We start from the raw sequence: 27,161 nt of genomic DNA, 5'->3' as shown, positions 1-27,161 counted from the left end.
AGTACTTGGATTTGCCAACCACTGCATGCATGGAAATCCAGATTCCTTCTGAATGAGCAGCAGGTGATGAGGCAGTGACAACTGCACCCAACTGGTTACCCACTAAAAACTGCTTCACATTACTCAGCAGTGATGCCACTGGACAGTAAAGGAATGGCATTGGTAGGTTCTGGTAGAAGTTCAATTTATTCATTCCTAAATCTAAGAGACATTGCAGAGAGAGGGATGATTCTAAAAATTTCACAAGAGTCTACTTCAAGACATTTTTGGGGGTAAAAATATTTTAATATGGCAAGGAGAAAAGTTACTCAAGCCGGTATTCCATGATTGGTAATTTTTTTTTTTTTGTCTCAAGAGAAGCTACTTTATTTTTAATAGTGAAAAATATAACAGAGAAGGTGACTATTTTATGGAGAAGTAATCAAAATCTGTAAGACTCCTTTCCTCAAATCAAGCAGAGTAGTCTGTGCTCTGCTCTGACCCTTAAAGTGAGCAAATCCAGTCACTTTTTTAGGATTTGCTGATATCAGGGGTGGAACACCTGATGTGATACTCTCGTATTACCGTGGTAGGGAGCAAAGGGAATGGCTGACATGGCTAAACATCTGATGCAATATCCCCAACTGGTGAAGCAGATAAAAATAGTGCAGTCCTACATCATTTGGTGTACTTCTTAACCTCAGATTAGGGGACCCTCATACATTAATGTTGTTAATCCTCAGCACGTAAGCATGTAATGGTTAGGCCCTCGGACAGAACTGGGTCAAACCAGAATGGAAACATTTTCTTCAAAAGTGATGTAATTAATTCAAGTTCTATGTTTACAGAACATTCTGTAGTTAAATATATCTCACTAGTAGCTATTGGATATGAGTAAATTAAGAAATTGCTTTAATTAAATTATAGAGTTTAATTATTTAATATTTTGTGAGGTTAAATCACCATAGTGATATATGGTGAATAAAGTGTGAGCTTCTTGATGGTACTCACCTGGTTCAGCCATAGATCGTGGTTCTAAAGGGAAGAATAACAGAATTAGTACATCAAATATATTTTCTTTTGCCAATATATTTTTTTTTTCTTGAACACTACCTCTACAGCCAAATCGTCTCTGTATAACAGAGTATTTCCTTTGGAGCAATGTTCTGTTTAGGGGGTGGCAGAGACAGTTAAGCCTTGTACTCAATAGTATGTCAAATCCATGCTACGTTATGAACACCTTTGAGCACTTACAAACAGAAAATTCTGCAAGAAGGAGATTTTTGCATTCTTAGTTTTACTTCTGTGTGTGTGTTGATGATTTCTGAAGCTATTAGGCACATGAAATCAAGTTATGATAAAACAGCCTTTCATTTAGATTTGATGTTAGTGTGATATTTAAGAATTTTCTACTGAATTTTAGCAATTTCAGCATTCTAATGACTTATGTGAAAGCCACAGACCTTTCAGCTGTATTAGAAAAGGAAAAAAGTATATATTTATAACCAATCATGTATTATGTGCAAAGAGGTACATGTACACATTAGCATTCTCACATTACTTTTGTGGAGAAGTAAGCAATCCTCTGTCTGCAAGCACTAGTACAGTGGCACTTAAGCAAAAGACGAGGCACTTCATAGTCAACAGAACTCTACATAAATAGTGCAGAAAGAAAAAGAAACAGCAGGATTAAGGCTGAGTTAGAAAAGGACATTATAGTATAAAGGAGATCAAAGCAGAAGGCAAAACAGTGCAATAGCGTAGGGAATCTGAGGCAGATACTACCTGTCAGCAGTTCAATTCATCCACAGTTTTGGCTTCTGGGACCCAGATTTATTGCTGTAAGTATGGCTTATAAGGCTCTTAGCATTGTAGTAAGAAACCCAGTGTTCCTACATTAGCAGTTTTGTTGCTTGCCTATAAGAAACCTACTTTTCTGTAAAATCCGAAAATCTGGAGAATCTTCTATCAGTGTTCCTTCTCTATACCATTCAACCTTTGGGGAAGGCGCTCCTTTCACCCGACATTCAAAGACTACAAGCTGCCCCTCTGAAGCTGAAATATCCTGTAACATCTAACAAAGAAAATGAATACACACAGTCAGTACATGTTTTATGGGACTAGAACTAATACTGATTTCAGTAAGGTTTCATAAAGAGACTTGAGCGCTTGAATGCCTTAAGAAATGCCTTAAGAATAATTCTTGTATTTTCTCTCAAAGCTGAAAAGTTTTCTCTCTATACAATTTATCTGTTAATGAAATATATCGTGAAACAAGTTACCTTTGTAAACACAGGAGCAGCAACTATAGGTCTTCCATCCAATCCTTGCAAATAGTTAGTGGGGCTTTCAGCCTGTAGATTGCAAAATACCACATGATGTTCAGGAAAAAAGATTTTTCCATATGTCGGAGAGATGTGACACATCCTTTACAATCTAATTAAATAATTTGAAAATGGAAAGGCTCAGGCACCCCCCAGTCTCTCCCCCCTCGCCCCCCTTGAATTTTAGATGAAGAGGGCTTCCTGTAAGAATTTTATTCTAGTTTGAATAATTTCTGGGATTGAGTAGTGAAAAATACATCAATTTTTAAAAGCATTGCTATTATAAAATCCTAGATGAGAGAATTATTCAGATGCTGTATATTAGAAACACGGAAAATATAGGTTCTGAAAGGAAGAAGAAAGGTGGGTGAGTGTCAGATTGCAAGGCAAATATTGTATGGTCACTGAAGAGTATAAAATGTGCTTTATGCTCATGGAATGATACAAAAGAGATTTTGGTGAGTGAATTCCAGAGCAAAACATACAATGCAGTGAATAAATGTTGCTCCATTGCTGACTATTGCAAAACTTAGTTATATAATTTGATTAGTAGAATTTTATTTCAATTAAGAAAAGAAAGTTTCCCCGGAACACCAGAATTAGGGATTCAGCATCTCAAGGGAACACAGCCAAATTTTATACATGGTGTCTTACAGGCCAGGAAACTTGAGTGTGGTAATAAGTTTTAGAGATTATAATCATTTCTTAGTTAGGATCCTTCTGTCAAAATGCATCACAAAGGCTTAGTTTTGTTTTCTTTGTAGTCAAAAGTAAAACTGCATTGCTTCATCTGTTCCATCTCTTTTTACTGATTGCCACCTATTTCTAGGCTGTAAATGTTGCAAAGGCAATATAAATTTCTCATCAACTTTTCAACAACTTTTAAATGGGTTTCATTTTTAAATAAATATCACTTTTCTTTCCTATTAAGGAAGAAATCAGTTATGATTATTCTGATAGCTTGGAATGAAGAGGCCCATAACTGCATGCTAACATTAATGAGAAACTGCTGTGAAAGAGGGAGAGAAAAAACTAAAGGCTGCTGGTATTGAAAGTGATTGAGTCAGTCTGCAATGTGAAGACGCCAGTGAGCTGACTTATGCTTCCAAGTGCCCTTCGTGGCATGCAGTGTTTGACCTGCTGGAGTGCACACAGGCTTCTGCCGCTGGCTGAGCTAGCAGCAGCTGCTCCTTCTGCTCACTGCTGCAGAGATGCCTGTACGCAGGGATGAAAGGTTCCCTTCCCTTTGCCAGGTGGTAAAGGTTAGCTGGCAGCCTGGACATCTCGTCTGCATATGCAATTACTAAATGGCTGCAAGGTTCAAAGCTGAAGTACAACAGCGAAGCTGAAAATGTTGAGATTCTGAGCCTCAGGCTGTGGATTAAGCGCCATTTTAAGAGCTTGCTTTTGATTCTTGAAACAAAATATATTGCCTCTCCTACCTGATTAACGGGCGTAGACACAGACTGGACAGGTACAGACGCAGGCTGAACCGCTGTTGATGGTGCATTGGAAGTTTCTTGAGGCTTGGTTGCAGCTCTGGTAGCAGGAGGTGCTACCTTCAAGGAGGTGTCAGCTGGCTTTAGGTTGCTGTGTAATATTAACCAGAAAGAGATTGTTTAACTGGAAGCTAGAGCTATGTGTATTTCCTTTGGTTATGTCTGTACCACCTGCATGTCAACCCTGACAGCACTTCTGAGATTGAGTTCTGGTATGTACAACCAGGTAAACTTCATTTTGGAAGAATCAGCCTGCATATCCTGATACTTTAATCACTTGTCTTGCTCAGATTTCTTGCTCCAAATGTAATGAAATGGCCTGGGTTAGCCCAGCTGTAGCTTAAAACTATTAACAGCTCTGGGTGAAAGGGTGATGGCAGTTTCTCTTGCACTGCTCACTAAGTTTGTATGCAGATCTGGGCTCATAAGGTAATGAAAATACTGTGGTCCATTTAGACACAGAATCAATAATTCTTTGAAAAGTTTTAAAAACAAAACAAAAACAACCAAACAAGAGAGGGGTGTGTTTTCCAACCAACAAATCATTCACAGTTACTGTATGGGTTGACAACTATTCACTTCTTCTGTCTGTTCCTACACGGAAGTAAAAATTTTGACTTTTTCATTTTCTGGTGAAGTAAAATGATGCAGAGAACTAAGATTCAATAAATAAATAAATAAATAAATAAATCTCATTTTGAGATATGTGCTGACTAATCTGGAATGCGCCACAAATCCCTTCAGGAAAGCCAGCCTTCAAATCCTAGGAGGTAGTCTGAGATATTAAAGGTATTCAGATGCATGTGGTAAGAGCTGGAAACTAGGCAAAAATAAAAGACACCTTGATTATACCTATGCCTGATCATTCAGAATTCTACTGTTTGAGTAGAATTCTCAGCAATTCTCTACAGTGTCAGAACAGCATTCTTGTTCTTTCTTAAGTAATAAAGAATGTGATACATTACTTCAAAATTTAATGATGTTAGCAGACTCAAGAGATGTTGTCAAGTAATCAGGATAATGATCAGAATTAGGAACAGGATCAATACTACATTAATCACTAACGAGTTAATTGAGGACAAACTGCTATTCCTGAGACACTTGGAAAGTTCTGAGCTAGAACAACAGAAAAACTTAGCAGTTGATCCCCAAACCTGTGAGATTTTCTTGATCTTAAGTTTTATATGAAACCTCTAAGCTTATCACAGTCCATAAATCAATCCAATCTAGTATATTTTATGACTTTGAGGTAAAAATCACCTAAGATAAGATTCGCTTTATGTCAGAACTATGAAGTAATTCAATCATACTGCAATGTTTTGTATTTGATTTAAAGAAAATACTTTATTCTTGATAAATTATGGGGGAAAAACAGTGCATAAGTCTATATTATTGAAGTTTGCTTTTTATAAAGCATTTGATATTGAATTAGTGTATTCAAAGGAGTTCAAAATAGAGTGACTATTTTGGCTTTTCACCTGTCTGGTTCCATTTCCAGTTAACAGAAAGACTTTGATTTTGAAAGACTAGCACTGGATCAGGTTTTAAATACACAGGGAATGGATTTTGTTTAGGAAAAGTTAGAAAACAATTTCCCAGATTTTAGATCACATCTGACAACAACCAAAGCCCAAATAAAAGCCTAGAAGTTGCCAAATACGAATGGAGATATCTATACTTGTGGGTTTTTTTTTTTTAGCTGTAAAAAAATAAAGAAATGTAACTTATTTTAAACTTACTGATCCATTTCGTCTTTGATGGTTTCACCTTCTGAGTCAGAAGAAGAGGCTCCTATGAAAACCCAAAAAGAAAAAAAAACACACTTGGTGTGGTTTTTGGAGAATTTTGTCTAAGAACCATACAAACCAGTATTAAGAATTCCTGTAGAGCATTTAAAGAATGTTGTATCAGTACTTATTACAAAGGTATGCCAAAATGCAAGATCATGTTGCAGTGGAAGTGAACCATGCTGTTCATTACATACAGTACAAGATGCAGAACTGCTGTTGACATAAAACAGATTTAGAATGAGGATCAATTGAAATAAGCAAATCAGCATCTGTGAGTGAATGCATACCTGAGTACTCCTCAGGTTCTATTTAAAATGCCACTACTATGATTAGTCTTTAATTGCCATTGTGGATCAAGTAAGAGCTTCTTTTCTCAAGCACCTGTTAGAAAAGGAGGGGGAAAAAAACACACCTGGGATCGTAGCTATTGTTCATACATTGGTGCCTTGTAGCACAGTTTAGAGAAGATATCAGCACTGTTTACTAAGAGCTGGCTTATTGAGACATGTTACACTTCTAATTCAGTCTTCACTGACTTTGGAATTGTCACTTTTGCTGTGGCTTCTGCTAATGAGCACCTCTATCTGCCATGTCTTCCACCCAGCATCCACTGAGTTAGGTAAAAGCACGCCTTGGCCCCAGTGTTAAGGACTAAGAAACCTCTGCCAAGCACAGACTTCTCTCTTTAATGTCGGGGCAGTGCTGATACTAAAAAAGGATTCGTCCTTTTGCTGTCAGATTAGAGAGGGGAACAAAGAATAATGATAGAGTGAAAGTACTCTTGTATTAAGTGGGGTAAGTGCCTTAATTTATGAATGGTCGCACTGTTGTCAGTGATGTCACACATAGTAATATATTTATCTGTCTGAGAAACAAAAAAAAAAAAAAAAAGGAAAATTCTACATGCTTATCTTAAACTTGTAATCCTCTTAATGTGGTGATGGATATAATCTAAAACCTTACCAAAAAGGTGTTATAAAAGAGATAACATATAGACCTTTCTTAGGAAAGGTAGTAGAAAATGCTAGGTAGAAAAAGGAGGGGAGAAAAAAAAAATAGACTTCAATCTGCAGAGACATAGTTTGTTTTGTTTACAGCATCTATTGTGCAGGTAAAAGAACCAATTGCTGCTGTGTACTTTATCATTTTGGTTACAGCATCCCAATAACAGGTTAGGATTGAGCTACTTTAAAATTTTTCTTGTGGAAAAAGACTAGCTCTGACGAGCTATCCTATATTCAGTCTACAACAATGACTCTAGGGAAGTGGGGCTGATTAAAATTACAAACAAAATTGAGATTTCTTTTATTTAGAATAACCACATGCAGAAAACATCTGTTGGTATTGGAATTTCAATGTTTTTAGACTTTGATCGTGCAATGAAATATATAAAATCTCTGGGAAGCAACATAATAAAATCATAAGATTAATCAATTATATGAAAGATGTTTTACACAGACACTAAGTATGTTAGTAGTGACTGAAATGACTTCTGTGTATTTTTGTGATAATTCTAATAAGCAGGTAGCATACAAAATGCATAATTTTATCTTAATTCTGTATTACTTATTTCAGCAACCATTTCTGAAACAACTTATAATGTTACCTTCTATGTAAATCTCTGCAGATGTGGAGTCTGTTCCATAGATATTTGAAGCAAAGCACGAGTAACGTCCTGTATCCTCCTCAAAAGCTTCAACAATTACCAGTGAGTGTCGATCACCTGTCTGGATAATTTGAATGTCTGGCGAATTTTCAAGCTCCTTGCCTTCACAGTACCACCTGCAAGGTAATAAATAAATAAATTTGGTTTTATCAGTAAAAGCAACTTGGTAACAAGAATAACAACACTGGAAGTCTTTCTGATGATAAAATGGGTGGTTTTTAGCCTGAAGGTTCCAACAGAGTACTGCAGGCAAGCTGGATCAACAGTCATAATAATAAAATATTTATGGTTTTCACAATATTCAGGTACAGCAAATAATAGAGCTCCTTTCTTTGCAGTATTTTAAACATACTAACAAACTAGTTTATATAAGGGATGTATTTTTCCTGATTTATAGAATTCAGTAATAGGGTGGAAGAAAAGGAAGCTATGAGGTTGGAACACTATCAGTCCAGCTCTGAATTCTTTTAAGGTACATTCAGATCTGTGTTGTAGCTTAAAGTGTAGCAAAAACAAAAACAAAAAAAAAACAAAAAAAAAACAAAACCAAAAACAAAAAACCCACAAAACAATCCTTAAAGAAACAAATTCCTTTGAATTTGTGATTCCAAAGTTCATGTTGTCTCAGAACGTCACTCACAGAAAATTTCATATTACTCTTCATTTTGTGAAATAGTTAAGAAAATCTGCTTTTAGTAGAAAAGCACATAAATATTGAAAGAGAAGTGATCTGTTAAAATATGGTGATACTTCCTTACAGGGCAATAGCAGTAAGAAATCTGGATTCTGAATTCTTTCTGCATGACACTGCTGTATTTCTTTTTGAAACCCAGCTAAATATCCACAAGTGTTTTGGGCCCTTTAGAGACTTCACATTCTCATCTAAGACTTTCCTAAGTGCTCTTAACTCCCTCAGTTTTCAGAAGAGTGGTTTCGGCAAATGTAGGAGCCCAAGGAAAAGGAAAAGCAGCACCCGAACAGGCAGCTCATTGAGATGTGTTAATGACAGAAACCATCAGCTCAATTTATGAGAACTAACAGCAGGGGAGAACAGTCCTGATTATTATTGCTTGATAAAATGGAAAATGCATAACAAAAGGAGAAAAACCATGTGGGTTTGCAGAACCAGACTCAAATTTTATAGGACAACCTAGGTTTTATAGAAAAAGTACTATGTATAGGAATCCAAAGTTAAAAGGTTGGGATGATGTTCAGCAATACAGCTGTTTTTAAACAAATAGCTAAACTTAAAAAGCCCCTCTGAGATGCTGTCAAAGCAATGAGAAATGCATTTACGATTCTGCACCAAATAGGATTTGCTGAAGAAAGACTAAGGATATTTTGAATACTAAATTGTAATATTTCCTATTTTCAAGCTCATGCTGTAAATTGTTTTGGTACAATTCCACCTTAGGTATATTAAAAAACACAAATTTGTTTAACCAGTTAGTTACATTCACCTCTTGGAAATAACTTTTTATGGCAGTTTGTGATGCAAATTGTGCATGAAAAAAAACCCAAATGAATATGCTGGGGATAAAAGAAAAAAGCTATAAGGAAGTCCATAGTGTGGAAAACCAGAACTTAATAGCGGCATATTTTACAGTTGGAAAAAGGAGCCTTAAAGGTATAAAGGAGTACAGAACTGGAACTTAAATAGTGATTAGATAAGAAGTAAACTGTACTATTTGTGCACCATCAACATCAGCCACCCAACATGGCTTTCTTAAAGTAGGCAGGGTATTCCCCAGTCCACCTCAAGTTGCATGCTACTGTAATCTGTAGCTGTACAGTTCACTGACAGCCTGGAAACTGTGCATGTCCACCTGTTATGGTGGGAATCTCCTGAACTGTAGAATGAATTATACTGCTTAATATAATTTAGAAAGACAATCCGCTATAGATACAGCTAAAACTTAAAAGTCTTGTTTTGTGTTTACATTTGCCTGCTTATCTTCTTTTACAAGCTTCCACTGTAATGAGAAATGAAAGTTCTTCTAATAAAACAATTTTTGTGAAATTGATGTTTCTGACTGCAGCAGGCAGATATGTAGAAATATCATCATATATCAGTAGGGTGTGAAATGCCCTATCTCTCTTTCATGACATTTCACAGCTGAAGTACAGATTCACTACAATAAAATACATATCTAAATCCTTCTGCAGGGTTTTACCAAAGTGAAACTGGTGCTGCTTTACACAGAGAACTTCAGCCGAGGTTACCCAGTTGTCTTCCATTTGAGCCTATAGTGCTCTGATAGGCAAGCTCTGCAGATACTGGCAGCATTACTTTAAAATGTTACCATCTTAATGTTCACTTTTTTCCTGGAAGCCTCTCAGTGAAGAAAGGATGATAGGTTCAAATGTCTTTGTGGGCCCATTTGTCCCTGGTCTGGTCTGCTGAAAGTGGGTTTGCACAAGAGCACTGGACATGCGGATCTAGGATAACTGAACTATACAAATTCTCTTCTATGCCACTTCTGATACCTGCAAGTAACCGTAAAAGAAGGGGTGGGACAGTCTGGTGGCTACAGCTGCAGTCTTTGTCCTAAGTAATTAGATAAAGCTTTCTTCTTGACTAGCTCCCCAGGAGTATTACCTTTGCTTATCTGTTCTGTGATGCCCTTACAAACTTGTAAGACAGACATAGCAGCTCATAGTGGAGATGAAATGCAGGCCCTTGTCATTCAGAACACAAACTTCTAATGCCTGGGATAAAAGAATAACTCTGGCAGCTGTGAATAAGTAGAGGAAATTTTTAGCAGTCCCAAGGGAGAAATGCAGTAATGTGCATCAGAGAACTGATTAACCAGATACTTTGAAATTGATTAGTGCCATTTTTAGATTCCAGACTAGGAAATTATATAGGATTCCTATGATCCTCAAAGGATTTTTTTTAAATTCTGTATAAAACATGATTTATTTTTCTGTTCTTTTTAAGATTTGCAATTGGTGATAATTGGCAATGTTTATGTTTTCAGAAGAGAAAACTTAATGCTCATACACAGTTGAGTTACTGCAAGCACATATTGTGTGCTTGGATGTACAAGCAGACTTTTAGAAGGGTAATTCATGTAGGCAACTGTATATGTTTGGGAGCTGAGTCATGGCGCTTACTCACGTCTTTTTATATATCTACCTCATTCCTCTTCCTTACAATGTAGTCTTGTTTTAGCATGTTAATTTTAGCAGATGCGAAAAACTATCAAAGAGAATACCCGCGTTATAGAATATGATTTCATTTTAGCAGCATCTTTTCAGAACATTAAAATAACTTACATAGTACAATATTATATTTTTGTGTCCACCCAAACGTAGTTCCTCAATCAAGTGACCCATAATGCAAAACACATGCAATGCTGTGATACAATCATCACTAAGGTATAAGAACTTTGTGTTCTTCCTGATGAGCTTTTCCAGCTGTTAGTGTAGAGATAAGTCTGTAGTGCATGACTTTGTGAGGCAAATTCTAAATTCCTTTAAACAAAATTAAACACAACGTGTAAGTTATTTCCTGCAGTAATGTTAGTAGTATATAAGTAGTATATTCCTTCAAGAGACTCATGCAAATGATGAAGAATGATTTATTTTTTAAAATTTATTTTTTCCCTTTGATTCCAAAATTTGCAACAAAAGTGATTTAAAACTTCAGCGTTTAATTTGTTTCACATCTGGATTTTGTTCTCCTATGCAGTGTGTTCTTTAGATACTATCTTCACCACAGTGTGAAATTATTTTTAATTTGATTGTGTGCTAACTATGTTATTTGTTTTCAGTTCTTAGAGGTGAATAGCAATTCGCTCTTATAAAACTAGGCCTTAGGTAAACCTTTGGTGTGGCCATATATATTCTTCGCTTATTAACATTTTTATTTTATTCTTATGATTAAAAATGTTGTGCATGGTAGCAATTAAATGTCAGTTACAAAGGGAATTCTGACATTGAGATACGTGGCATGACTGAAGTAGCAATATTCTCTGTCACTGACATTTCATTCCTGCCACAAATTGTAGTGATAGCTTCATCATACAACGCAGATTCACATGAAGCACAAGCAGTGTCATCTGCTGTGCTAAAGTCATCCTAAGTATTAATCCATCTACTTGATTGGAGTTCTGTGTAAGAGAAGTTTAGTTCTCTAGGTTTTGAGCATTTAAACAGATAAATGGTTTCATTTGGCAGCCAGGAAAAAGAAATTAGTCAATCTGATGTGACTCCGGAATCTTAAAAATCTGCAATTGGCTACAGATCTAGTCTCAAACAAAGCAGCATTAAAATACACTTTTTAAGCTTTGTATGCCTATGTTAAAGAATGCTTTCATGGAAACCTTATGACATACAGCCTGTTTTTAGAACTTTTAAATCCTCATGACACTTCCAGGATGGCTGTGTATGCCATGCAGTGTGATTCATAAATAAAATTAACCTAAGAGTGATGTGCCAAACAGTTTGGAAAAATGTAGGCACCTCTGAGCTTGAGAAAATAAGGAGTGCTTGCCTCATGGAAAGAGGTGACTATCATACCTATCATTACTCATAAAGAAACAGAGCTATACAAGGCAGCAATGGAAGGAGCAAATATGCTACACATGACTCTTAAATACTTATTCCTTACCTGCATTATAGTCTGTAATCTAACAGTAATTGTAGTAGTGCTCTTTAGATGTGAGCTAATGTTTGTACCAGCTGCAGGCCTTTATACCATAGTATCAGTCTTTGTTAGTCTCTTCTGTGTCACTGCATTCAACTGATGATACTGAAAAAGGCTAACATTTAATTGAAACTTCTTTCTAGATAGATAGTCTCGAACTGTCTTCCTCTACCGTAATAGCTCATTAAATTAAGCTGAGTTATCTTAAAAGTAATTGGATGTGTCTATCTGGATTAATTCAGGAAGGTTTTAGCTTTCTGTACAGTGGTACTTCTATCAGTTTCCAGTTTCTCCTCTTGTTCCTCCATCCAATTTTCTGTCCCTTCGTGAGCTCTCATGCACTAGACAGCTACCCACCAAGTCTGTAAGTTATATAGCTCTATCACTGCCAATGATATTTTGACCCTGATCCATCATGAAAGGAACTTACAGTTTTAATGTCATCCACTTGTTTTTGTACGCTTTCAAGTGTGGTATCTGAATGCTTATTATACTTTCTAGTCCCATCCATTCTTGCGATCAGCTTCTCTCTAAATCTCCTCTCTCTGATTTCCTCCCTCATAATTACCATTACAGTTTAGCTACATGATTTCTACAGGTGGTGACTGAGAAATAGTACTGTAGAGCTTGCTGAATCTTCTTGTTTCACACTGCACTGGGTTCCCAAAATACCACTACAACATTATAAGTGTAAATGTTACAAGTATTATGAGTAACTTGGGATTCATTTTTGTGACACAGAAGTCCAGTGAAAGTCCCAGGACACAAGAAATATGAAATAGCACAAATGTCCAAGGAATACTTATTCCTTTTTTTTGTGGCATTCAGCTAGATGGAGGAAAGAAGAAATCATACTTCAGAACCAGCCACCATTTAGCTTTCTCTCATCGGTTTGCCACCTTGCTAACTACTGAATTCCTAAGTCTACTGACTTTTGTATGTCTGGCTTATCTATTAGAATTCTTCTCTTCTTGCACCGCTTCATGCATACCAAACTAATTTACCACAAACCTCAGAAAACTGTAACTCCAAAAGCAGGGCAGTTGCCAGCTGTGAGCACAGCTTCACAGCTTCCACAGCTATGGCCAACAAGATGCTTTCATCACTGTTTTGGGAGCTCTACACAGCAGATTAAAGATGAGCACTATTTTTAGTGAAGAAACATGCATTCAGAGTCTCAGTGATTAATGGAACACATACCCCAGAATTTGTTACATTTTCTGTTTTCCTCTTGTAGCAGTGATTAAAAAGGCTATGATGACAGAAAGTACATGAATATGTATTACTCATGCAAATGACTTTTTTACACTCATTCTTTGTGTAACTCCTACACATGGGTGGAGTTGAAAGAATCTTGGATGAACAGGACAAATCTTGATAACAGATGATTATGATCAGCTACCGTTCCCAGCTTTCTCCCAGCTGACAACACATGCATACACACACAGACAAAAAAGGTTTATACTTGCACCCTTTTGTGGTAAATCTTTCATTTGTTAGTTTGAATTGTGAAACTGTGAAATGAAACCTGATGTTTTTCTTGAGCTTGACTGCTTGGGACTTGCTTTCTCTATGGGAATTTTTTCTCCATGTCTCTATTTACCTTGGTGCTGGGACTTCAGCATGTGAGTGTTTAATTCCGAAATAACCTCTGTTTTTTGTCGTGCACTCAAACCCTCATGCCCTAACATGCTGCACTGAATGCCTTCTGTCACTTCACAGTAGGAGCATTCAGTGGAGCAGTTAATGCAACTGGTAGATAAATGTTTTGTATTCTCCAGTATCTTGTCTGTGTGTCCATATCCCTAGTAAGGTATTCCTTCCCTTCTGATCTTCTCTGTTCTTCAAAAACCCTACCCTTCTTACAAGCAAGGGCCAGTAAACCATGTACACACTTGTGACGGAGAAGTACAACGCCTGACAGCAGTATATTATCCTTGGACAACTCTGACAGATACCTGTTCTATGAAAATGTAGCAGCTCCCATATTGACTGTCATGCACTTATGTAGATTATTATTTAAAATAAAATTAAACAGTGAAACAAATTTCAGTGGAAAACCTTATGTTTTGATGGGACAAAAATTCAATTCCATGGAATTGAATGCTGCCTGAGTTAGGTGGGTAAGCATTCTGCATATCCATGGGTACTCCATAGAATGAGTCACTTTTCTTGGATTCTCTGATTTGCCCTTGTGAGGTTTCAGTAACTTTATAGTGTCAGCTTCTAATTCAGATACTTGTTTGACACCCAACTTAGAAGGCATGAATACCTTTTCATTTTTATGTATGCGTCAAAGGCGTGGGTATAACATCCTTTTGAAAGGATGATTTTGTGGCTTTCTGGAGAAACACTTATTAGTACTGTGCACCAAAGTATGCTCCTATAAACAAGTAAATTGGTGTTGACCTTTTTTAAATACAAAAAAAAACCCCAAACCAGATTGGGTTTGTATACAGGTCTATATGCATAAGAGAAAATTTTGTTTATTCTCTTTGTAAATTATGAATGAGAGAAGAAAAAGAAATTTTTGCTCATGTCCAAGGATCCTAGAGGCATTTTTAATATCAAAAAGATTTATCAAGGCAAGTGCTCAGACAGATAAGTCTCGAAGCCTTTATAAGTGTTGTATTCAGAGAGACATGCTAATATCTGGGGAATATATTTCCTGTCTATTTTCTGGCACCGTTTTTTTTTCTTTGGTCAGACTACTCTATGTACTTAAGGGCTGAATGTATGAACTCCACCATAAGTATGCCTCAAAAAGTTCATTTCAGCAGTGACTTTGGACAGAAAGCATATTCTTCCCAAATAAGTTATTTCTCAACTTCAGCTCAGATACCTGTTTTTAAAACCAAACCATTGAGTCCTTCCTATTACTGTCATGGGCAAGAGAAACTATGTGGTACCATGGGTCAAAGTTGTGTTAGGGACTGAGAACCTGTGTGACTCTTATGAAGGCACTAGTGGGGTAGAACGATGTTAGTCACAGCTCAGGGATCCTACAGATATCATAACTTTTCTTCATGACAAGATTGTCTATAACTAAAGACAGGTGAATACAAGAGTACTCATTTATAGATCTTTGTTCCTATAGACTCAAAAACGTGTTGTAAAATATTCTTCCTTCTGAAAAATAGTATCTGATGTGCCAGAAAACCAAGAGAGCGAAAGACAAGAATTGTTTACTGCAGAAATCTTTGGAGCTTCCATCTTCGTAAAATTAAATATTTTTCATTTGATAATGTTGCCTGTTAGTTTGGTGGGAAAGCCGACAATAGCGCTGACTGCAGCAGTCCTGTATCCAGCATTGTCTGAGTATATTAGGAAGACAAGAACTGTTGTAATGAGCTGACAATTGGAGAAAGTGGGCCATCTGTGAAACTCACAGTCCCTTAATTACATGCTGAACACAAACAGTTCTTTTCAGTGTTTAGAAGAACGACGCAGCTCTAAATGCCCATAGAGGAATCTATTTCTGATACTGCAGACAGTAGCTTGCAAATAAGTATTGCACTTCTCTAGAAAGCGGATAGAATTTTCCTTAATGTTGTATTGATACGGTCCCATCAAAGGAAATGTGATTCCACCAATGTCACTGAGGGGTAAATTTGGCTAATTTTCTCTATGAGAACAAATTCAGATTTCAAAACACTGAGATTGAGAATTGTCTAGGTAAATTTAAAATGCAGAGTAATCTATTTCTCATTTCATTTATGATATCGATGAGTAAAATGCAGCTCTTTCACACTTCCTTTCACCTTCAGTGATCTTTGCAAATGTTACCTATTTAACCTTCAAAATCCTCATAGATAAAGGTGAAAACTAAGTGGTCAGATTTAGCAGGCTAGTCATTCAATATGGATATGTGCCAATTAATGTGTCCTGCTCTTGATAGAATAGAACTAATTTTTCTGAGCTCATGGCAGAATTTTGTTAGAATCTGACTTAGAACTGAGCTGTTGATAGTAGCATAATAACTCAGTTGCATTCCTTTCTTTTCTGTTCGTTTATGGAGGGCTTTGACCTATAGGAAACTGTTTGCTCATAGAACCATAGAATGATTTGGATTAGAAGGGAAGTCTGAGATCATGTAGTTCCAACCCCCTGCTATATGCAGGGACGCCTCCACTAGACCAAGTTGCTCATAGCCCCATCCAGACTGCCTTGAATGCCTCCAGGGAAGTGGCCCCAAGACCACTCTGGGCAACTGTTCCATTGTCTCACAACCCTCATGGTAAAGAGCTTCTTCCTATTGTCCAGTCTACCCTCTTCCAGACTAAAGCACTTAATCTCAAATCAGTTACAGGTGTTTTTATTAGCCAGTTCACACAGTCTTGTTTTCCATTAACTTCTCACTCAGAAGTTAGTATTTCTTTCTATTGTGGAAATACAATATTTAAAAACAGTTCTATTAAACTCTAAGAAAATAATATGCACAAGAGTGCGTTGCCTTAAAATGTAACTATTCTTTGTTATGATTTAAAGAAAGCATTTCTTCATTGTAATCAATTTCAATAATGAAGATTAAGGGACTTCTGCTACAGATTCCTGAAATATATGCGTTAAAATATCTGAAAAGAGTAAGGCATACACCTACTGTTACAGATAAACAAAATGACAATATGTTTATGCAGAACGTGTTTACCTGACTTCAGGTGCGGGGATTCCTACCACAATGCAGTCCAATTGCACTTTGGTTCCTTCAGGAACTTCCCTGCTCTTCAGTTTTTGAGTGAAGCGTGGTGGCTGTCCAATAGGCTCATCAGAATATGCAGATTCTGACTCTGTTTTTAGTTCCGCACTTGTCATTTGGTTGATAGATTCCGAGTTTTCTGCTAGTTGATCTTCTATTTTTTCAAATGTTTCCTCTGTTTTGTTTTCCAAGTCTAGAGGTAGCGGAATGGAAAGCCTCTCTCTGTTTTCTGATGTACTGGAGAGACTAGAGCTAGCTTTTTGAGCAGACTTAGAGCTCTTAGAATCAATTTTGCCCCTGTAATTTTTGCAGGTTCGGGGTCTTATTCTTTCAGAGTTGTGAGCTTTGAAAAGTGAAGAAAGTTCCTCAATAAAATCTGCTGCCTTGTTTAGGAATTCCTTCTTTGATTCTGATTCAGAGGGAAGGTGTTTCTTTAGATCTTGAGGGCTCCCTTTGGAACCTTTTATATTTGTGGCACGGTCCTGGCAAAAGTTTGCAGGCAGGCCATTGTCTGATGTTTTTAAAGCTGTAGAGTGGGCCATTTGTTTGTTTTTTCCAGTGTTTTTCAGTTGATCTGGGAGATGAAGCTCATCCTGTTTAGCTTCCAGTGGATTCTGATCAATAGCTTGTCTTGCTAGGTTTACACTTTCATTTAACTCTTCTTGACTCAAAAAGGCAGAGAGATCTGGAAGATCATCTTGGGCAAGTACCTCATCTGAATCACCAGAGTTGTTGCCGTAAAGAAAGTTATGTGAAGTTGGTTCTGATCTGCTTCTTTCACTGTTCCCTTGATGCTTAGTTTCAGCTAAATAACTTTCTCTCAGAAGTTGAGATATTGAAGTTGAGGATTCTATACTGTCGTCTTGCATGCTGCCAATAAAAAGGACAAATAGGACCACCTTATCAATAGAAAATTTGTTGATTGCACAGAATCTGAGAAGCAGAACACATTTTCAAAGTGCAACTGTTTGCTAGATATTAACTGGCCTTCTTTTAAAGGCTTGTTTCAGTACATGCTGCCAGATACTATCACCTTTGCACAGAGGAATCCATCATTTATAACTTTCTACCATGGTAGCCTTGAATTGCTGTTGTATTGCTTGATAATTTATACGCTGTTCTAGGCAAAACTTCAATTATAGAGTTATTGACTATGTTTCAGTGTCAAATCTTTCACATCGCTCATGTGTGAGTTTAGAAACAACCTCATCAGATAGATTAAATGCTGGCTATTTCAAGGACTGAGAGTTGTGGAGGAACAAAGTACTTTTAAATTAAGTTTAATTTTAGCTTTCAAGACACTGAAGTAGTAAGTAAATGAATCCTCAAAAAACATGTGAGGGATGAGGGGAAGGAAGACGGAGGGGAGAGAGGAACAAATATATTCTATAATGACATTTTTTCATTTAAAATTCTTAAAGATATTGCATTATAGGAAACAATAATGATGTTAAATGTACTATGCCTTCTTAAATTAAACATTATTTCTAATAAGCTATCTATTTCAAATAAAGTAGAGAATTTTGTCATTATTCAATACAAACATAATTTGTACTATAGGTCTTTAAAATCATTATCTGAGGTCATTCAGATTTTGAAAAAAAATGTACCACAGATGAGAAGATGAAGTCCATTTTTAACCTGCATTCCTGATAAGTGAAGCTAGGTCATTCCTTTTAATACCTAATTCAGTTCTTCTGCATATTATACTTTTTATTTATGTAAGAGCTATTTTAAATATAGAGTGATTCAGATATCTTATTAATGTGCTAATTTTACGGTGGCTTAAATATGGAGAAAAATAAATATGTTCATAACCTTTCAGAGCTGACATCTCACAAATGCTGAAACAAATGCATGAGTTTTTGCAGAATCTGTCCCTCAGAACATGGGCAATGCACGGTATCTCTTTCAGGATCTCTTCATCTGTGGCCTGGCAAGCCTTGCTGTGGTGGTTTCTAATACTCCTACTCCAAGGTATCTGCTTTGTCACACTGCAGGTTCTGTTCCTGTAGTGGCATCAAGAAAGGGGAATTGTGTATGCACTTCCTCAGTCATTTCCAGTCATAGCCTTATGTGACAGCCTAAGTTGCCAGTGAAAGAGAAGTAAAAAAGGTATCTCTGTTGTAAAAGGCTTTCTGTTCTGTTAGAGGAACAGTTGTCCCTGGAAAAGTGATGGTAAAAAGCAAATGAGGTTGCAGTATCTTGTACTGATACAGTATCTGTTCCAGGACAATGAAAAATAACCCTTCTTCCTTATTTATAAAAAGGAAAGCTTCTATTTACACTTCTTGTATTCATCAGTGAATGATCATAAAGCTTCTGTATTCTGATGTGTGTTTTGAGACCTAAAACCCTCTGGCTGATGCACAATTTGTTGTGATGAAGTTCTATTTCCTATGTAAATATTTAACATTTTAGTTTGTATTGATTTCATTGTTTTGGTAATATGAAACAATCAAAATCAGTAAGACAATAAAGGCACCTGATCATATTGATAAGTTTGTGCCTATAGGAAAAACTATAATTCAAATACTGTATAAATTATATACTTCTAAATAACCCATCTAGTCCCCAGTGCAAATTCCAGCTGTAAAGCAACACCTGCCTCACTCTTGCAACTGAGCTGGGATGTGCAATACTGATCAAATGCTTGGTGTTAGATTATCTGGCACAGTTGAAGTGAAGCTGTGGTGCATAAGAGAACACTGATTTGGGAAACCCACATGAGGTAATGCTATAAGCTGTTTCATGACTGGATAGGGTATGTAATATAACCTCATCGGAGAACAAAGAGGTTTCCCTAAGGCATACAGTTCCAGTTCTATGGGGACCACTTTTGCTTGCTCAGCTTTTACTTCTTAAACAGCTGTGCAACCTTACTGTAGCTGAATGTTTTTAAAGGGTTATATTATCTTGTTTATATGCTGATTGCACACTTTGTACCGTAAAGGTCAAAGCTAAACCTATGGTTTCAGCTCTGAAGTGTTTAAATGCCTTCTAACGTAAGGAGTTCGTAGCTTGGGAGGCAAACCTTGCTTGCACTTCATCCTTGCTGAATGAATGGCAGACATAGAGTTTAGCAGTGATGAAGGACCAAACTGGCTTTTGAACTGCTTCCCATGTGCTGCCTTCTACTTAAAAACAGAGGGAAAGAAACAGAGTCATAGCCAGCTCTTTTCTCTGCACCATACAGCTGTTTTAGCCTGAAAAAAAAGAGAGCAGTGTGTACTTCTAGTAGGATGTCATAGGAAGTACACTCTACATTCCTCTGGAAGGACATGGCTCCGCACTGACCTCTGTGTGTGGCAATGGCTGAATGGAAACATCTAGCTGTAGGTATCTTTGTGTACTTTTAGATGCTGCAGCTGAAGGTTGTATTTTACGAGGCTGGAGAGGTATAATGTAATTGCAAAATTTAGCTTGCTAGTTTTCTTGGCTACTCTTTCTGAACCATTTCAGGATGGCATGTTGTAATTTGATCTCCAGAGTCTGTAAATGTCATTAGAGCTGAGGAAGGGCTATGCAGTTCCTTAGTGAACAGTGGAAAGTCTACAGAGGAAATGCAAATGTGTGGTCAAAACCTGCTGAAATCAAGTAAAGAACTTCTGCATTAATGTTATTGATTGAGTTTATAAACATCATCTGTCTACACAGGGTTTCATCTTCCTCTGCTGTAAAGATATTGCTTTAATTAATTTCTCATGTAGGGGTTATGTCTATTTCAACAGAGGTTGTTAAGCACCCTGCAGCTTTTCTGCACTTAGCCATAGTAAAGCAACTGTTCACTCCGTACAGTTGAGACTTTGTTTTGGGTCTTGTATGTCTCCTATTCATTGAACAAGGTATTGAAACATGAAATAGTTTCTGCTAATTTTCTTAAGGGCTGTTACTGCAGTATGGGGAGACACTCTCAAAGCACATGTTTTTGGTTTGGAAAAATAGTTTTATAATTCAAGATTGTGAAAAAGTATAGTGAATAAGCAAGTGTCTGATAGCCAAAGGAGGAAAAAGAGATGTAAATTTCTGCAAAATAACAAAATTGTGAATACTGTAGCTGATGAAAATATAAAATGATAAAGGAAATGAAAGTAATCAAATAAAAACTTCCTTACACTGATGGCTCATTTAGACTAGTTGTAATACAATTGGACAAAGCATCTTCTGTTCATGTGACCAGGCTAGACAGAGCAGCCATATGTGGCAGAGCAAAATCATTTGTCTGTCACAGTTCTGAGAGGGCATGTAGGAAGCAAATGAACAAATCACTGTTTCAAACTTGTCTCTGCCCATCTGAGGACAGCTGAGCAGATATGAGTGGAAGAAAACAAACAGTTCCCCAGGAAATCAGCTGGAACGACTTCCTAATATCCATTAGAACAGGGGTAGAAAAGAGCAGACTGCTCCTTCTGGTGCTGGGAAGCAAGATATTGATGAAAACAAATCTGATGCCAAATTCTTAGTGCTTAGAGAGCCTTGGTGGTAGGTTTTGTGGTTTGTTGTGTTTTTTTTTTTTATTTAGCTCGGGGTCAGAATATAACTAACTCTTCTCTATTTTCAGCTTGTGTAGAAGACAATTTTAAGTTCTATTTTTAGTAAGGGAGAAGTTGGGTACTAGTCAAATGTAGCACTTTGAAGCAGTGCTTTGCTATTGCTGAAGTTTTAGGACATTTTGAATGATGTGATATTTCTGATGTTGCTGTGAGACTGACAGACAATCCAGTTACAAGCATGCCTTGCAAGATGCCCAGTTTCTGTCCTTTTCTTCCCACCCCAAAAGGAGTTCTTCTCCTCAAGCAGTACAGAAGTCTGATGGTGGAAAGAAGCACTGGGTAGACTGAGGCCATTCAGATTTCACAGCTGATGGAAACTGGCTTTGTTTGAAATGAACCAAGCATACAACCTGACAAGGTCTGGGGGGCAGATAGCAGTAGGGCCAAATTCAATATATTTTCTAAAATACATATGTGGACTGTCTTTCCAGTGAGCAAAAATATATAACCAGAAGAAAACTATGCTATTACAGGTTTGATTAATACAAGAATAATGCAGGCTTTATGTAGTCAAAATAAGTATCTAAGCTCCAAAGTTAAGACCTGGGCTTGAATCCAGTCTTTCTCTTTCCTGGACTGTTTGTATTGTTTAGATTTTGATGTGGAACTGGCATCAATATGCCCCAAGCCTTCCCTTTATTTTTTCCTAATTGGGCTTTGAGACAGAAGTGTCTTTGTGGCTACATAAAAATCATCCCATACTCCCCCAGCAGTGGCACAGATTGCTGGGAGTGAGTCAGAGCATGGCACATGTCTGCAATATCACAAGGCAAGCAACAAGTACACCATAACTGCAAGTATCTATCTTGAGCTGTAAAGAATAATCAGTAGGGAGGACAGATATTAGTACAAATAGAGTAAGCAGTAATCTGTAGTGTCAATGAAAGCACTAAGAATTTTGCAAACTGGAAAAATGTCTCTATTTATGAACTGCTATCAAGGGGAGGAATTGCAATGTTTAGTTATGAATAGTAGTGAATAATAGTTATGAATAATAGCAATAAACTGATGCTGCTTAGGATTGAAAATGGGATAACTGACTTCAGGAGTCAGCAGTTCTCCAGTTTTAACTGCTTCATTACCATAGCAGCAAACAAATACACTGGAGGCAGCTTCTTTTGCTTTTCCAGGACACTTACAGCAGTGACACTGGGCACCTATTGTCTTGAAAGGCCTCCAAGAATGTCTTGAACTGACTGCATAAACTGGCTACGCCAACTTTTGTGGTTCACTAAATCAGATTCCACAAGAAAATTAATTGCATAAGCTTTCGGATTTTCTATGAGCCTACATAGAACATTTACAGCAATGTTCTTTTATTAGCCAAGTGGTCTTTAAGATAAAATACGCGCAGAAGTAAAATTAAATTCCAAAGATTGTATAGGCAGTAGTGTAGCTTGAAAATCATTATATGGAAGGCAGGAAAATCATCCCAGGGAGCTTGTGCAGTGGAATGCTGTACTCTTTTGTTTCCTATTGCTGAGTCATCACTAAAGAATTGAAGTTTTTTCCTAAGAAAATAGTGGTACTGAAATCTCAGCAAAACTGAAGAGAGTCACAGGTATATCTGAGTGCATATCCTATATTTTGTTTGGATACAAATGGTGTCGAATGCTTAATGCTCTAAAGATGTCCTTTTCAAACACTCCTTCACTTATCATAGCATCATAGAGCTACAGAATGGTTTGGGTTGGAAAGGATATCAAAGCCCACCCAGCCTCAATCCCTGCTGTGGGCTGGCTGTCCCCCAGCAGCTCAGGCTGCCCAGGGCCCCATCTGTGGCACTGTGCACCTCCAGGGATGGGGCACCCACAGTTCTGGGCATCAGTGCCAGTGCCTCACCGTCCTCTGAGTGAAGAATTTCCTCTTAATATCTAACCTAAATCTTTAACCTAAAAAAAGGGAGCTGTTCCCCCTCGTGCTGTCACTATCTGCCCGTGTATAAAGCCTGTTTCCCTCATACTTGTAAGCTTCCTTTAAATATTGGAAGGCCACAGTGTCTGAACCATAATAAAAAAAGTTATCCACAAATAGCAGACTTAATGACAAAAAAATAAAAATAAAATTAAACATTTTCTCTGGCTTTCAATTATAGTTAAAAATAGTTTTAGTTGGAATATTTTGCTTCTCTCTGGCTTTTCAAGTTAGCATTATTTTGTGGCTGCTTTTGTATGAAATCCCAGGATCAGAACACCCACCAAAATGTTCTTTCTTTGCATAATGGCACTTCTGTGAGCTTTACACATCAAGATTCTGGACCTGCATGTCCATCACTGCTGTTCAGAAGCTAGAAAGTTTAGCAGATCTTATAGGCTATACCTTTTTTCAGTTATTTTAATTGCAAATAAATTGCATTTACACATTCCACTGTTGAGCACTAATAGTCCTATGGGTGTTTCAACTGTAGGAGTGCACAATGCAAAGCAAGCTAAGAGACGACACAAGAGGTCTGTCTCCCACATGTTTAAAGATCACAATCACATTCTTATGTGCTTGCAGGAATTCTCACTTGGCTGTTGCCTTTGTCACCATTTCCGGTTGCTGTCTGTTGATGTGCGATGATAGCTGCTGGAGGACTGATAGAGACTCTAGAAAATAAAAGGTTAGGCTGGAACTGAGGACTAAGGTTGGCAGTTGTGTGTGTTTGGGGATGTGAGAATAAGGTACTTTTAATCACTGCATTTAGAAAGCTGTGTACAAGAAGATGATTTACTTTTCTGTTTTAGACACAGTAGTTTTGCATTCCATTCCTTGTAATGAATCAAGTAAGTGAAGTGTTGTAGTTAAATAATGGAAAATGAGGAGAGATCTTCCATGCCCAAGAGTGTAACAGCTTCTAACAGAAATAAAAACACCTAAAAACAAGCATGCTACAGGTCTGTGTTTAGGAAATATTCTACTTCATGTGTATTTTTGAACAGCCTGCTAATATTCAAAGAATATTTTTTCTTCCATTTAATAGTTTCCAGATCTTAAAGCTTCATTTGATTGCAAGCTGAAAGAGGCTGGTGGCTTTATACTGCTCATTGTAACATTAATTTGTTAACAGGTGTGGTGTTAACAAATATATTCACATATTGCTGCACGTGGCTTTCATGTAAATATCGTCAGTTTAAAGAATGTTTAGTTATAGCTGATGTATTGGTACTACTGATTCTGTTCAATAAAGGAATAGTGTCAGGCTCCCTTCTGTAAATAGGACTTTAGATAGGCCAGCTTCTCCCTTGATACATTGCAGCACAAATCCAGAGTGACTTCACTTAAGCTGCCCCGGATTTACCTGAAGCAGCTTTGAACAGAATTACCCACCCCAGCCTCACAGCCCCTCTCTTTGTAAATGCCAATCAATTGTTTTAATTGTTTCTTGGGTAATGTGCAAAATTCTTACAAATTTAAATCTTTAAACTTTGAGAAGTGCTACCCATATATAGCTAAAGGGAGGAAAAAATGTAGCAATTGAGCATCCATTCTCTAGAATTCAGGAAAAAATTTATTATTTTTAATATTGAATGGCTCGGGAGTTGAAGAATATAGAATTGAATTACTATCTAAATGCACTTCTACGTAATCTATATTAAACAATATAAATAATTAAATGTAAATATAGTCATATATAACACAGTGTGATTTTTTTTTTTAATGAACATGATGTAAATAATATCAAACCAAATCCAAGTGATTTGTAGCTTGGAATATTTAAGACTCTAGATTTCTTTAGTGGAGAATCTGCCTTGTTTTTTTTTGTAGTGATGTTGGTCTCCTTTAACACAGCTCTTATCCTGTTTGGAGAAGTTTAATATTTCATTCATGGACGTTTGAATGCAACTCAAAATGTTCAGATGTTGGAGCCTTACAAGCACCTATTTTGCTTTAGGAAAATTCTGATAAGACTTATGAGCATCTGTTTTGCGAGCAAATAGTGCTAGAAATGTGAGAGGTGAAATGTGTTGTATTTTGCCCCTAATTTCTTTTTCTTACTGATAGCATAATTGCACAGCTCACAAAAGGAAAAAAAAAGGAATTTATCAACTTAGAAATGAAATGGGATAACCTAAACCTAATCCCACCTCCAAATAATTCTGCAGAAGACACTCCAATAGATCTATGTGCACTTGGATTCATCCCCTTGAATACTTTTTCACCTGACCCATGACCTCAATGCTGCAGTAGTGGGCACTCTGAACAGTAAAATAACCATCTCTTCTTCACATAAAAAGCTCAGGCAAAGACTTCTAACTTTGTCAACTTTCCTTCATACTATCATAATGAAAAAAAATTTGTTTTTTTTTACTCTGATCACAAAGATGTCTTTTATGTTCACAGAATCATTGTACAGTAGTTCTCATAATGAGAACATAGACCCATTCTTAAGCCATGCCTCAAATTCTCTTTGCTCCTTAGTGAATCTGCCTGACCTACAAGATTAAACAATATCTTTGTTAAACTCCATGCAATGTCAAGTTGAAACTGAAAGAAACTTCATCTGATTTTTAAATTAGAAGGTTAAAAAGAAAAAGAGATGAGGGTAGTCTTTGAGGACTGCCTGGGATCCTCCTCTCCCACTGACCTATGCAGGCAGGGCCACAGCTGCTAGGACAAGCTCTGATTGTGGTACTTCAAATGCCAGTAATACAGGACACGTTTTTATTAAATATGCAACCCAATTCCTTCGGAGATTGCCCATGTGAGAAATAGTCTATACAAAAGGCCCAAAAAGACAGAGCAGAAGTCCATAGTTTGGTGCTGAACGTGCTTGCGAAGGTCCACAATGGAAAATAGAACAAACAGGCGACAGTATTCTTTTATCCGGGTCCAGACAGTCACACTGCACTGCAAGCCTTTCATGGCTAAAACTGCAAATCCACTTTCACGGACAGTGACCCCAGTGATTAAAACTAGGTCATTTCTATTATTCCTGCTATCAGTATGTGTAAGCAGTGCAAAAATCCAGAAATGCATGATGCTGAGGGCTACTGCAAAGTTTTATTTTGCTCTGTTAGTTAATAAGTGATTTGAGTACTGCATAGCCTCACTCTACTCTGACAAAATACAACACTCCCTAAGATGCTTGTAATGAGAATTTGCACAACTTAAATGCTAAGCAGATTTCTCTATTCTACCCATGCGTGTAAACAGCACTGATGTCAAAGGAATTGTGCACATGTATCTGAGGACAAGACAAATGATTGCTTGTGTAGCCAGCCTGAATAAGCACAAACTGGACAAAGAAAAGCCCTGAAAAGCAATGGTATGCAAACAAAATAGATGTGCCTTGTGTCTGGTGATTTCAAATCTACTGGCTGTTTTGTTTTTAGGATGCCATTCAGTTTTCATATAAATATTGGCTGTAGTGAAAAAGGGAACTAAAGCCTTAACTGAGGCACAAAAGAAATCCAGTTGCAGTTTATCTAACAAGGCCCAGTTGTCTTTCTTTTTTTTCAAACTGTCTTTGTATTTTTTATCTGCTGTTCTGTCTTTTTATGTTTTTTTTACCAGTCAGAGCATTGTAACATAAAAACTTCCACTTTTCAATCATAATTATAAACTATTATGCTTTAAATGAGACTTAAGTGGATTAATTTGCCCATATTCAGAATATTATTGTTTATGAAAACAAGTACAGCAAAGTAAACTTTTTTTTGGCCAGTTAATTTGATGGCAATTTAGGGTGTACTGTCCAACTGCTCTTATAGTTCTGTGTACACTTTTAACAAGTCATCTTAATCTTATATTTATTTACAAACACAACCAGATATCTAATTCTTAGTAGCTGTTGATAAGAAACAGCTTCTTCAATAGCACAGCAAGACATATTGTAAAATCTCCAGCGAGTGCATAGGAATAGCAAAACAGCACAGAACGCATTTCTTTCTCCATGATAGTCTGTCAAATATAAAACCTATCTCCTAAGTTGACTATAAATGTAGTCAAATATTATATTGCATTCATACTGCTCAGCTATGGGAACTAACATGCTTCCTATTGTTCAATTTTGTAGCCTTT

At 36.9% G+C, this 27,161-nt stretch overlaps 1 protein-coding gene across 4 annotated transcripts in view; it reads right to left on the bottom strand.

Annotated features, from left to right (window-relative positions):
- Nucleotides 1-27,161, bottom strand: part of MYPN (myopalladin) — a 71,064-nt gene that overhangs the window by 29,577 nt on the left and 14,326 nt on the right. For 3 of the 4 annotated variants that reach the window (XM_010714270.4, XM_085229106.1, XM_010714268.4), the window contains 7 exons: nt 16,558-17,475; nt 7,199-7,374; nt 5,542-5,593; nt 3,746-3,893; nt 2,262-2,333; nt 1,912-2,053; nt 991-1,014 (listed from right to left, as the gene is read on the bottom strand). In XM_010714270.4, coding sequence (XP_010712572.2) covers nt 991-1,014; nt 1,912-2,053; nt 2,262-2,333; nt 3,746-3,893; nt 5,542-5,593; nt 7,199-7,374; nt 16,558-17,474 — 1,531 coding nt within the window. In that variant the 5' untranslated portion in view covers nt 17,475. Of the gene's footprint in view, nt 1-990; nt 1,015-1,911; nt 2,054-2,261; nt 2,334-3,745; nt 3,894-5,541; nt 5,594-7,198; nt 7,375-16,557; nt 17,476-18,423; nt 18,601-27,161 lie in introns of those variants that run through there. The other variant, XM_085229107.1, reaches the window with a different exon arrangement.

The sequence above is a fragment of the Meleagris gallopavo genome, chromosome 8 (genome assembly GCF_905368555.1).
Source record: "Meleagris gallopavo chromosome 8, MGAL_WU_HG_1.1, whole genome shotgun sequence".
NCBI classification, from domain to species: Eukaryota; Metazoa; Chordata; class Aves; order Galliformes; family Phasianidae; genus Meleagris; species Meleagris gallopavo.
Note: the sequence above shows the minus strand (reverse complement) of the source record. Positions and strands in the feature narration are given on the sequence as shown.